This window comes from Aotus nancymaae, unplaced genomic scaffold, assembly GCF_030222135.1.
Source record: "Aotus nancymaae isolate 86718 unplaced genomic scaffold, 86718_ANA_hifiasm-v0.15.2.pri h1tg000039l, whole genome shotgun sequence".
NCBI lineage: Eukaryota > Metazoa > Chordata > Mammalia > Primates > Aotidae > Aotus > Aotus nancymaae.
Window position 1 is genome coordinate 10,505,409 of NW_026988453.1, and position 13,501 is coordinate 10,518,909.

General features: G+C 39.0%; 1 protein-coding gene across 1 annotated transcript in view; it reads left to right on the forward strand.

Moving 5' to 3' along the window:
* CR2 (complement C3d receptor 2) overlaps positions 1–13,501 on the forward strand; it is a 35,786-nt gene that overhangs the window by 6,409 nt on the left and 15,876 nt on the right. The window contains exons 2-9 of the mRNA XM_012459259.2: positions 8,487–8,879; positions 10,493–10,681; positions 10,766–10,865; positions 11,116–11,198; positions 11,660–12,067; positions 12,705–12,881; positions 12,961–13,051; positions 13,352–13,428. Coding sequence (XP_012314682.2) covers positions 8,487–8,879; positions 10,493–10,681; positions 10,766–10,865; positions 11,116–11,198; positions 11,660–12,067; positions 12,705–12,881; positions 12,961–13,051; positions 13,352–13,428 — 1,518 coding nt within the window. The remainder of the gene's footprint in view (positions 1–8,486; positions 8,880–10,492; positions 10,682–10,765; positions 10,866–11,115; positions 11,199–11,659; positions 12,068–12,704; positions 12,882–12,960; positions 13,052–13,351; positions 13,429–13,501) is intronic.

Genomic DNA, 13,501 nt, shown 5'->3' on the forward strand with positions numbered 1-13,501 from the left:
GTGTGTGACCCTGTGTCAGTTGGTCCATGTTTATGCTTTGACTTTCACCTGTACCTGATGTTGAGAAAGAAGACCTGTTTGAGAAAGAAGGAGATCTATAAATTTGATATTTAAATACACTGCTATTCTAGGAGGGCCTCGCAGCTGGGCACTTTTTTGGCCTGGACTACCATCTTATCTGGAAAAAGATTAACTTCTTCTTCTCTGCTTGTCAGTTTAGGGAGTTGAATCTTGAGTTCATTCTCATACCTAGAAAAATGACTTTTCCAGGTATGTCCCTAAGTGTATCATTGCTATAGTTTCTTACCTCTCTCCTAGAATAACGTCTGTTACATTATTAAGAATAATGTTGTTATTTTAAGTCACAGGATACTGTCTTGAAATGACTGTATCCCTTTATCTAGTTCCCATCAGAAAGTATTTACTAAGTTCTCTTTGGAGGCATATTACTCTACTAGACTAACAGAATAAAATAATGAAGAATAATAAACATATTTTCCTCTCTCTAGGCATTAAAGGTTTAATAGCTAAGATTGTTATGTAAATTTATTAAAGTAATTTTACAGGATCATATATGTACTGAGGTTTTACAAGATCTCTTGTATACTTTAGTTTCTTATGCTATCCTGGGAAAGTTTTCATTCAAAGATTTTTTACTTTTTTTGTTTCACAAACTCACCAAATGATATACATTAGTTACGTGCAGTTGTTGTGCAGTTGTTTTGCGTACAAATAATACCTCAATGAAGCTGGGAAAAATATTAATATCCATTCCCCCTATTACCTTCGTAAAAAAAATCAAAACATATGTACTCATCTTTCAAGGCCCTTGCACATGCCTTTCCTGATTTCCCCAGACTCTGACCTCACTTTGAAAAAACAAGCAAACAAACTAAAACCACTAATGTTTACTTGTAAAGGGGAAGGAGATGGAACAATTCTGAGGTTTTTCTGAAATTTTATGAGAAATTATTTTCTTCTTCTCTTCCACTGATGTCTACCCTAAAAATTCTCTGAACCTCTCAGCTTATTTCTGTGTATATTCATCCATACTGCAATGATATACGTTCTTCATTCCACAAAATAGTGCCCCATTTTAGACTTGCATTCTAAAGATCAGAATTTTCGGGATAATTGGTAACAAGACAGAAGCAGAGGAGAAGTTTTAGCCTCTCTTGGTTTTGATGTTCCTGTGGCCTTTGTCTCTAGGTCAGGGTAAGTTTCTGCCAAGGTATCCTTTTGCTAAGCCTAAAATTCAGAGTAACCGGTCTTAAGTTTGCCGTTGGGATGTCTTGCGAATAAAATGCTTTATTGGGTATATGAAGAGGCATTCTTTATCACCTCCCTAGAGATCTTCAAGTGGTCAGATGCTCAGCGGTTCTGTAAACATGAGTAATCCTGTAATAGAGCCATCTTTGGGTCTGTCGCTGTATCTGGATGAGATAACCTGTTATGTTTAACATAAAAGACCAGTAAATTTGCTTGTTACCACAAGTGTAGGAGGCTCCTGGGTGCTCCATGCTTCCTTTTACTCCTGGGGCACTGGGTATGAGGGTTAAGTCATAATACCTGGCTGAACCTATTTATCCTGTGATATTTATGACTTTGATCTATGGTCTCCATGCTGTGTCAGGGAGAGGTTAAAAGTTAAGAGTACAAAGAATCTTAACTTTACCTCATCCTCATCCCATTCAATTTAAAAAATAATTTTGAGTAACTACTAGATATGAAGCTCTAGACCAGACATTGGGGCCTGGGAGCGACATAAAAATTAATCTGATAGTCTTTGCCTTTGATAAACTCCTGCACTAGTAATAAAGACTGACTCTTAAATATATACTGTACTATGATGTAGTTCTCTTATTTATGACGTGCTATGAGGTCATAGAGAAATAAATCATAAATGCTACCTAGATGAATTAGAGAAACAGGCGTTTGGAGCAGAGGCTTTTGAGACATTTGCAAAAGCATAAATGTACAAGAACATGATGTCTTTGGAAAAAATCATTGTTGTTGGAGTATGAGGAATGGTAATTGACTAAATGGATTGGAGCTTACTTGTAAAATATCTGTGCATTTTTGCCTATAAAAAATGGCAAGCAATAGTAAGTTTTTAAATGTGCAGAGTGGCATGACAACATTTGTGCTTTAGAATGATTTGTGCAGCAGTATAGAAGATGTACCAACTCAAGGGAGAACAATTAGAAAGGTAAATTAAGTCACTTGATGCAATGAGAGACTACTGCAGTGACAAAATTGTTGGTTTGTAGAGAGATTTCTGGAATCCGGTCACTAAACTTTGGTAACTAATTGAATGAAGAACAGAGAGTAGAAAATGAATTACAAAAAAGAAATGGTCACTGTGAGGTTTTTTAAGGCAGAAGACTTGGTAGATGATACTATCAATTAACAGAATATATATAAAAATGGAAAATGAAGATTATAAGTTATAATTGGCCACAAACAAAGTTGGCATCCATACACAGAAATACAGACTGTGTGCATTAAACAAATAGTGTTGACTGATCCTTTGGAAAGTTTTGTAAATGTAAAGATTTCTTTGAGTAAACATAAGCAGGCCTGTCAGCAAGTCCAGTCAGGCTGGGATTTAATACAAAACACCAAAAATCTCCAAAAAGTCTCCTGAATCCCAGCCCCAAATTCTGTTTGGTTCAGTTTTCTTTTGTAGGTAAATCATGTATGAATCATAGAGAACACCTTCAGGACTCTGTGATTACACCCATGGTATTGCATTTGGGTCAACAATTACATATTCTTATAATAAAGAGTGAGTTGGCAGGAGACATCTCCAGGGTACATGGATACTAGAACAGCAGTTCCAGCCAGAAACCATTACTCTCTCAAAAGAAATCTGAGTAATTGCTACCTACTTTTTAAAATAAATAAGCAAACAGGAATCACTTCCCTGATCCACTCCAGAAACACTGCTTCAAGATTACCAGCTAGAAAGGATCCTTAGAAGATAAAAAAGTTTTGGCTACTCTCTTCCAATTTTAGATCTCAAGTGCTATTGACCAGGAGGTTGAATATCATTTGGCTTTTTTTTTTTTTTTTTTTTTTTTTTTTGAGACAGAGTCTCGCTCTGTTGCCCAGGCTGAAGTGCAGTGACGCAATCTTGGCTCACTGCAACCTCCGCCTCCCAGGTTGAAGCGATTCTCCTGCCTCAGCCTCCTGAGTAGCTGGGACTACAGGCATGTGCCACCACACCCGGCTAATTTTTTGTATTTTTGGTAGAGACGGGGTTTCACTGTGTTAGCCAGGATGGTCTTGATCACCCGACCTCATGACCCACCCGCCTCAGCTTCCCAAAGTGCTGGGTTACGGGCACGAGCCACCGCGCCTGGCCCATTTGGCTTTAAATTGTATGAGTCCTTAATCTATCACCTCTACTTGTCATAAATGATATTCTGTTCTTTGCTAGTCTTTCAACAGAGAAAGAACTAAGCTTTTCTAAAATATAAGTCTAGCTGGGAAATGATCACTCATCTCTTTTTTTTTTACTTTTATTTTATGTTTTGGGGTACATGTGCAGGATGTGCAGGTTTCTTACATAAGTAAACATATACCATGGGATCTCTCATCTCTGTCTTTATATATCCACTCCTTGGTGACTCATCTGCTACATGTATTATCTCAGACAATATTGTAATGACATGACTTTTTACAAATGTAAAGTAAAATAATCTCTTTATTGCACCCTATTTAATTCCTCTTGTCCCCTTCCAGAGGGAAATTGGGCATCAGCACATCAAAGTGAGTACCCAGGAGGGTTACACTTGGTTTGAGTAGCTCTGGGCACACAGCTATGACTTACCTGTCTTCCTCATGGCCCTCAATCCCACCATACTTCCCTTTGGTTACTGTCCTTTGATTGTAAGTTATTTCATAGTGAATGAATGCTTACATCTAAAACATTCCAGATTACTCACTTACAACTTTATTCCATGCAAAAAATAAGCCACCCTAGGTGCCTTATATAACAATTTAACTGTGGTCTGGGGCGGGGACTGGTGACCAGCTCATAGCTTTTCAGTTTTTATCAGCTAGTTCCATATGTCTTTCAACCTTGCTACTTCCTATTTAGAATCATCTTTGAGATCAGCATAGAGAATTTCAACAAAATGGATAAATTGTAGGCTGAGTTGCAGTTTGGGTTATAAGAATGGACACAAATTTCTCAGAAAGTATAATATTCTCTCTTTCCCCACCTGCTCCTCAAAAAGCTATTTCTTGTAAGTCACTCCCAGCCATCCCCAATGAAACTTTGACAACAGCAGCAGAGAGGGTTTGCTATGAAATCATCAGTGCCATATTGGATATAATAGGGAAAAGCTGTTTGACCTCTTGGGTGAAAAGTCAATGCATTGTACCAGCAAAAATGATCGAGTTGGCATCTGGAGGAAGCCTCCCCTTCAGTGTATTACTCTTACTTGAATGCCCAATTACAGAAGTTGAAAATGGAGTTGTGGAATCTGGATTATGCTAACTTTTTAAAAATGATACAGTGATATTTAAGTGTAAGCTTGTTTTACCATGAAAGGCAGCAACGTAATATGGTGTCAACTAAATAGCAAACAGAATCCTCTACTGCCAAAGTGCTTCGGGGTGAGTTAGGTTGAAACTTCAGGATCTAGAAATAAAACGAGGTTTTTTGGGAAACATATATATGGTACCTATGGAAAGAGCAGAAGGAAAATAGTATTTGTGGTTGAGTTTTCTAGTTAAAGAGGTGTTTTTGTTGTTGTTTGGTTGGTTTTTGTTTGTTCAAGATGGAGTCTCACTCAGTTGCCCAGGCTGGAGTGCAATGATGTGATCTCAGCTCACTGCAATCTCCACCTCCTAGGTTCAGGGGACTCTCCTGTCTCAGCCTCCAGAGTAGCTGGGATTACAGACACCTGCCATCATGCCTGGCTATTTTTTGTATTTTTGTAGAGATGCGGTTTCACCATGTTGGCCAGTCTGGTCTTGACCACCTGACCTCAGGTGATCCACCCGCCTCGGCCTCCCAAAGTGCTGGGATTGCAGATGTGAACCACCACACCTGGTCTAGTTAAAGAGTTTAAAAGTAAACTTTGAAAGTAATATATAAATGTTGCAGATGTAGAATTTTTTAAATGTATTTTGGAGCAGTGCTAGATCTGCGTTAATGTAGGAGGAATTAAAAGATATCTTTTTAAAAAGCAGATAGCACCAAAGTGAATGATTAGAGACTTTTTTCCAACATATTGCTAGATTTTATTTAAATGAAGACAGGTATATATAATATATATATATATATAAATATATAAAATATATGAGACTAGATTTTATTTAAACATATATATATATATATATATGACTAGATTTTATTTAAATGAAGATAAGATGTACTCTTAATTCCATTGGCTGAACTCTCAATCCCATTGGCCATACCAATGGGGGGAAATTGGCTGAGATCAGAATTTCATTCAAAATACTGTAGATGGGCACATGTCTCAGGACTTCCTGAGGCTGTGTCACAGGCACAAAATTAAAAATTAAAAAAATATTGTGAACATTATACATTTTCATACTGAAAAAATGAACCGTTTATGAAAGAAGGCTCGTAGTCAGGTTGAGTCCACACCCTCCATTCTCCCCTTCTCATGTACTTTTACTGAGAAGTATCTGACTCTGCAAACCTGGCAACACTGGAAGCTTTGTCCACAAAGCTCAGAAACCTCATCAGCCTTGTTTTTGGAGCAGGAAGGAAGAGGTAGATTTTGGTGGTAAAATTGTGTCGCGGAAGTTTGGTTTCACTGACTGCAGTATTGGTGAGAGAATGGCTCAGACCCTTTGAATTGAATGAAATGGAAAATGATGAGTGGGGTAATGTTTCCTGGCATAAATCAAGATAAAGAAAACAGATAGTTGCAAAGCTCATCATTTCTGGAAAAAAAAAAAAAATGCATTTCAGCTCTACTCTATCTCACCCAAAGGACTCTGCCTTACATTTAAGAGAGCTTATGTAAACGCCTTCATCCCACACCTACTAACCCCAGGCTGGTGGTGGAGAAGACTGCCCTTCTTTTATAAAAAGCATTAGAAAGAGATTCTCTATGCAGCAGAGAAGAATGCTCTTATTTTAGAAATAAAAGGCTCTCTGGTCTTATTCTTTTCTCAGGGAGTCTGCCTTCTCCTCATATCTGCCATGATAATTCTAACAAAAAAGATAAGGAAGTGTCCTACAGATGTAAGCCTGGCTACACTCTCATTGGCACTAACCCTGTGCAGTGTATGTCCTTGGAAACCTGGAGGCATGTAGCACCGAAATGTGCAGGTGTCCAAAGCTCTACTCCATTTAAAGAAAACTCAACTGTTCCTTGCTTGTCTCATTTTTCCTAGTGAAATCATGGGATGCCATTCCAAACCAACTTCTCAATGGTTATGTAGCTCCTTCTCCTAATCTTTAACATGGGGCAGAGGTTTCCTTTGTTGAGGGGTGAGTGTGAGGTGATGGGGCCTGAACTGAGACCTAGAACCCATAGTTAAACACTGCAAAGTGTGATCTCTAAAGACAGTTATTTTTTTTCTCTTTTTCTCTCGTGTTCTTTACCCTTTATGACTAAAACCTGTCATTAACCAAGCCCTCTTGCTTGTCTCCAAATGTATGTATTATGCATGGCTAGCCAAAGCTGGGAATTCCTTTCAGCAATTGAAAGAGCAAAGCTTTGGATTAGAAGTTAAGGCTCCAAATCTGGTGAATGAATAGATGATTCAGGGTTCAATAAGAGGGACTGTCTGGGATAAACTTGTGGAACAAGGTCCTTGATATTTTCTTCACTAGAAAAAGAGGCTTTTTTCTTCTAGATGGTCACAAGAATCTTGGCATTTGGATGCTAAAGAGGAGAGGAAGAATGTTAAAAGGAATGTTATTTTTAGGATTCTTTTTTCTGTATGTTTTTACCTACTCTGAAGTTATCAAGTAGTTGGTCTGAGTCACAATTAACCTTAGACTTTTTCCCTGAAGCCAGAACTCTTAAAAATGTAGATCCCATTAATACCATCAACTTGGGAGAAGTGATTAATTTGACTTAGAATTGGTTTGTTCTGGTGATGATTTGTTACCCTTTATTGTTTAATCTTCCAGTTAAATGGCAAATCTTCTAGTCAGTGTGTCCCAGAAGGAGTGACAACACTCTGGAATAGTAAGTTTCCTGTCTGGGAAGCGTACAACAAAACAACCAAGTATGGGTCTTGCCTTTTGATTTTGGGTGTGTTCCCACGCATATATCAATTATCGCATCTTATCTACACATGTACTTTGAACATATATATGCCACTCTTCTCTGTGCTCTGCAGTGCAGACCAAAGATGGCAAATTGATTCAGCGGAGTATGTATTATATTGCAGCTTCTAGATGTATAAAGATAACAGTTCTCTAAAGTTACCCTTACTGAAACCAGTTCCTCTCACTGAAGACCTCCTCTTCGAGCCAAAGGGAAGTGAACTGGAAGTTCTAGAGGCTGGCAATTTTCCCTTTATTCTGAGACTCCCTCAAAAAAGATACGCATATACAAAGTAACTGTAAGCAATATCTTTCATGGTTATTAAGACAAGTAAATGAAGAACGTGAGGCCATTATTCAAAACCTCTGTTCCTTTTCTGTGGCTTTTTCCAAGTGTTCCAGCATCAAGGCATGACAAATCACCTGTAGTGAGGCTCTAGGATCTTTAGCAGCAGGACCAAATGTGGTCATTCCAGCCTGTACCCCCAGTTGTGTGTTTGAAACAGCCATTGAATTATTAGTATGTTGCAGATATTATACTTTCTCTGTTTATGTAATTTTAGCCCTGGATTCTCACTACACCTTATGAAGTAGTTTGCAATATACTTTAGGAAACTGAAGCTTAAAGAGGGTAAGACTTGCCTGAGGTCACACAGCTATTGAATGACAGTGGGGATTTTAAACTAGGTTTGCTGAGCTCAGATTTCCCTAATCCATGGTACCGCCTCATGTGTAACTAGTGTGCCACTAATATGTTATTTTCATGTGCTATTGTTTCATTATTAAAATTGATTAGACTCAGAACTTTTAAAAAAAAATATACATTTTATTGCACTTTAGGTTCTGGGGTACATTTGCAGATCATGCAGGATTGTTGCAGAGGTGCATACGTGGCAATGTGGTTTGCTGCCTCCATCCCCCCATGATGTATATCTGGCATTTCTCCCCATGTTATCCCTCCCCAACCTCAGAACTTTTGGATACATTCTTTTCATTATTATTGTTTGATCGAGGCGATATATGTTATCTGTTTGCTGAGGATCAAGAGAAAGGCAAGAATTTAGGAGCTTGGGAGTAAGCAGGGAAGAAACAAACTATACAAATTTCTAAGTCTGTTTCTGAAAAAAGTTATGTGATCTGTATTTGGATATTTTACCTACATTTGAATATTTTATTGCCATGACCAGTATGCCTACAGAGTTCCTGTTCTACTTTTTAGGGATTTCTTGTGGCCCTCCTCCTCCTATCATGAATGGCCGGATTAGTGCTCATTCTACCCCTGTCCCTCTTGGTACTGTGGTAAGGTATACTTGTTCATCTTCTGTCTTCCGCCTCATTGGGGAAAAAACTATGTTTTGCATAACTAAAGACAAAGTGACTGGAACCTGGGATAAACCTGCTCCTATATGTGAATATTACAATAAATATTCTACTTGCCCTGAGCCCATAGTACCAGGAGGATACAAAATTAGAGGCTCTAGACCATCCTACCACCATGGTGATTTTGTGACATTCACCTGTAAAGCCAACTTCTCCATGAATGGAAACAAAACTGTTTGGTGTCGAGCAAATAAAAAGTGGGGGCCGACACGACTGCCTACCTGTGAGAGTGGTGAGTATGAAAAGAAAGCTGAATTGGGAGGTTGGGGTCTTGCCTTTCTGTGAAGACCGTGTTTTGTACCCTTCTGAAGGACGAACAATGGGAACGTGTAATGACGGGGGTGAAAGAAGGAAGCAAAAGGAAAAAGGAAAAGTTATGGCTTCCTGGTTTTTCTTCATAGAGGAATATAACTGCTCATTCAGAAAACATCAGTTGATCAAAGGAGTTTAAAGTAGAATGGAAAAATGTAATTGAACATACCTAATCATTGAGTAGGGTAAATTTTGCAAGAGGCCAGTTAGTTGGGGACATGGGAATGGGATGGTTTTAAACTGTACATCTGGGCTACTATTAAAGTGAGAAGGAAGGTGGGATTTAATGACAAAAATACACCCAATGGATTTGAAATTAATGTATAAGTAGCTGCTAATACAGTTTGGCACAGGTGATACCCTGCTCTCTGTGGTCTTTGTAAACATGATTTGAAGTTATCCACTATTTCCCCAAGTCATCTTCCGAGCCATCGCATTTCAAATAAATGCCTTTGAAAATAGGGACCTACTGTAAAATCTGCATTCCTTTTCTTTTGATTTGGTTTGGTTTATGTTGCTGCTGAAATCCAAATCTGAATTTCAATTCCACGATTACAAGAATTGGCAATATTTGACAAAAATTATACTGTCAAATTAGGTATTTCTTTTCTTAATAAAGAACAGTGTTGACAAGTTTTAAGCAGATTAAAAGCTGACAAAGCTATTAAATTAGTATACAGTGGGATTCTATTGATTGATTGATTGATAAGTAGTCTTGGAGGAAGGCGATCTTATGATAGTCACAAAACGTAATGGCTGTTGAAAACAAGCTTTGTAACAATCTAGACAGACATGTATGGACATGGAAGGATATCATAGACATTGCTAAGTAGAGGAAGCAAAGCATAGAATATGTATTAGTTATACACACACACATAATATAGGTGTATATATGTATCATATATAGGATCCCAATAAACTATATTACTAATATCTACCAGGATAACCCTTGAAATGATAGCATGCTGCTTTTGGAACAGAGAATAAGTTTAAGGATAGGGTGAGAATATAGGTGGAAACTGACTTTTTTTTGGTAATTGGAATTTTTCACAAGGCAGTTGTAATTCATGTAGTGTAACTAAAAATGAAAAATAATGTACTATTTATGGCTATTTGTGGCATAAAATGGATACACTTAAACCATACCTGTTTGATCTTTAAAAGACTTGATCAAAAGTTAATAACAACTGGCTACCATAGATCATGTGTTATTTATTTGGATCTATATCCTAAATTAGCATCTAGATCAAGCTTGCCCAGATCACGACCTGTGGACAGCATGTGGGCCAGGATGGCTTTGAATGTGGCCCAACACAAATTCCTAAACTTTCTTAAACCATTATGAGATTTTTTGGCAATTTTTTTTTTTTAGCTCATCAGCTGTCATTAGTCTTAGTGTATTTTATGTGTGTCCAAAGACAATTTTTCTTCTTCCAATGTGGCCCTAGGAAGCCCAAAGATTGGACCCCCTTGATTCTAGATTGTGAAGGATACATCATCTGATGGCTTTTTTCCTGGTATGTGTGTGTAAAGATTTCCCTCTGGAGTGTCCAGCACTTCCCATGATCCGCAATGGACATCACACACGCGAGAATGTCCGCTCCATCGCTCCAGGATTGTCTGTGACTTACAGCTGTGAGTCTGGTTACTTCCTTGTTGGAGAAAAGACCATTAACTGTTTGTCTTCGGGAGAATGGAGTGCTGTACCCCCAACATGTGAAGGTACCCTAAATTTACAATCTACTTTAAGAATCTGGCCTGTTCTGTTATTTGCTGTGCATTTCTCATCTTGGGTTTGTTTTTTAGAGGCACGCTGTAAACCTCTAGGACGATTTCCCAATGGAAAGGTAAAGGAGCCTCCAATTCTCCGGGTTGGTGTAACTGCAAACTTTTTCTGTGATGAAGGGTGAGTGTCAGAATGATCTATGAGATTTAATTCATTTGGCTTGTCGTGTGCATGGGGTGGACTGTGAAACCTGCAGAAGGCTCCTCTGTGAGGATCTCTGGACAGCCCGGGGTGGAGTTGTGAGAGGTAATGCTGATAAAAGGAGCAGGTGCACACCAATTAAATGAACTTGTCTTAGATTGTAAATAGAGGCTGCTGTTCTTCAGCACAAACTGCCTAATAGCTCTGAATGACAGTCTTCTGTCTCCAGGTATCGATTGCAAGGCCCACCTTCTAGTCAGTGTGTAATTGCTGGACAGGGAGCTGCTTGGACCAAAAGGCCAGTATGTGAAGGTAGGTTAGGCAACTATGGTCTGACAGCGCTGCATTCTCAGCTTAACTAAAAGCTTTTGGTTCAGTCATTATCTTAAAGACTATTACAGAACACAGAGCTCCTAGAGATCTTAAGGATATGGTCTTCACTGAAGCATCCTTATTTTTTGTTTCCTCAAGTAAAACGAGGTTCCTAGGCTTTCCCTCCTCTGAAAGCTACATAGACCTTCTAAGTAGGTAACCAGACCATGTACGTAAAGAAGATTGTATATTTGGTAAAAGAAATCAAAGGATCAGCAGAGTACATACACTCAGGAATGAAGCTTAAGGACAGTACTTTTAAATTATATTGCTTTTGCTGCCTTGATTGATTACAGATTCAGATATCACTGTCCTAGGATAGTGGTATCAAGCAGCATCTGGGGCATTCTTTGTTCTCAATATACCTATGATCTTGTCATTTCTTTCTGCAATTTCCCTAGAAATTCTTTGCCCATCACCTCCTCCTATTCTCAATGGAAGACATACAGGCAACTCTCTAGTGAACGTCTCATATGGAAGCATAGTGACTTACACTTGTGACCCAGACCCAGAGGAAGGAGTGAACTTCATCCTTATTGGGGAGAACACTCTCCGTTGTACAGCTGATAGTCAGAAGACTGGGACCTGGAGTGGCCCTGCCCCACGCTGTGAACTTTCTACTTCTGCGGTTCAGTGTCCACATCCCCAGATCCTAAGAGGCCGAATGTTATCGGTGCAGAAAGATCAATATACCTATAATGACACTGTGATATTTGCTTGCATGTTTGGTTTCACCTTGAAGGGCAGCAGGCAAATCCGATGCAGTGCCCAAGGCACATGGGAACCATCCGCACCAGTCTGTGAAAAGGGTGAGTGTTCTAGTACTCAGAAAAGGTACTGCTGATTCATTTTCTTGAAAAATTAGAAGAAGGTATTATGGGCTTTAAGTAGGTCCTTGTCCAGTTCATACTCCCCTCAACTCTACTAAACGTAATCAATATAAGTTTTATAGAGAGCATTCTTATCACCATCACCCCACCATTGTTTTATTTTGTGGGAATATGCTTTGGAAAAAAATGTTAGGAATCACTAAGTTTTCCATTTCTTTAGAGGAAAATATGAGGATAAAAATGCTTGTTTTTCTTAATAGTGACTTCTTAGAAGTCGTTCAAGCCCTCATCCTAGGGTTATATCAGAGTCTGCCATAAAAACATACTAGACAATTCTTTATGAAGGGAAGAGACAGGAGAGGAGTTGCAGCACCCAATGGGAACTGAGCAACACCTGCAGAAGCCTAAGTGCAGAAAACAACAACGGCAGCAAAGATTGGGAAACGGTGATCTAAAATTACCCAGAGCTGGTCTGCAACATGCCTTCTGTATCATACAGCTGCCACCGGAGTGGAATTGTAGCATGAATGTCAATTTCTTTGGCTCAGTTTCTTTCTGTGATTGTTTACTTAAGAAGTTATATTATATTTTGTTTTGTTTTTGTCCTTTCGTTTAGAATGCCAGGCCCCTCCTAACATCCTCAATGGGCAAAAGGAAGATAGACACCTGGTCCGCTTTGACCCCGGAACATCCATAAAATATAGCTGTAACCCTGGCTACGTGCTGATGGGAGAAGAATCCATACATTGTACCTCTGAGGGGGTGTGGACGACCCCTATACCCCGATGCAAAGGTGCTGGGCCTCAGATGTAGATGTTTTGTTGATTTTAAGATTGCCTTAATTAAATTCTCATTCTTGTCTCTTTTCTTAGTGGCAGAGTGTGAAGCTACAGGAAAGCAACTCTTGACAAAACCCCAGCACCAATTTGTTAGAACAGATGTTAATTCTTCTTGCGATGAAGGGTGAGCAAAGGCTGTCTCAGCCTGACTCAAGTCTAGCACATCAGCACACACTGCAAGCTCTGTGTAAGAGTTTGTCTCATAAGTGCTTGCCTGTCACACATTCATGGAAGTGTCTATCATACTATATTTCTATACATGGAAATTATGCCTGTGCAATGAGAGGTTGGTGCTGATGTTGGCTACATTTTTGTTCCTGTTGCTTCTTGGCCTGAAAGTAGTGAGTCTGCTTGAGTGCCCATGGCTCTTGCTTAGCTTATTGGTCACCTGATGGCAAAATGACATACTTGACTCTGTCTCTAGGTACAAGTTAAGTGAGAGTGTTTATCAGGAGTGTCAAGGCACAATTCCTTGGTTTATGGAGATTCGTCTTTGTAAAGGTGAGTAGCAAAAATGACATAGGAGCTGAAATAATGTGAGATCTCTACATTTCCTGGGATCTTTCTGTTTGGG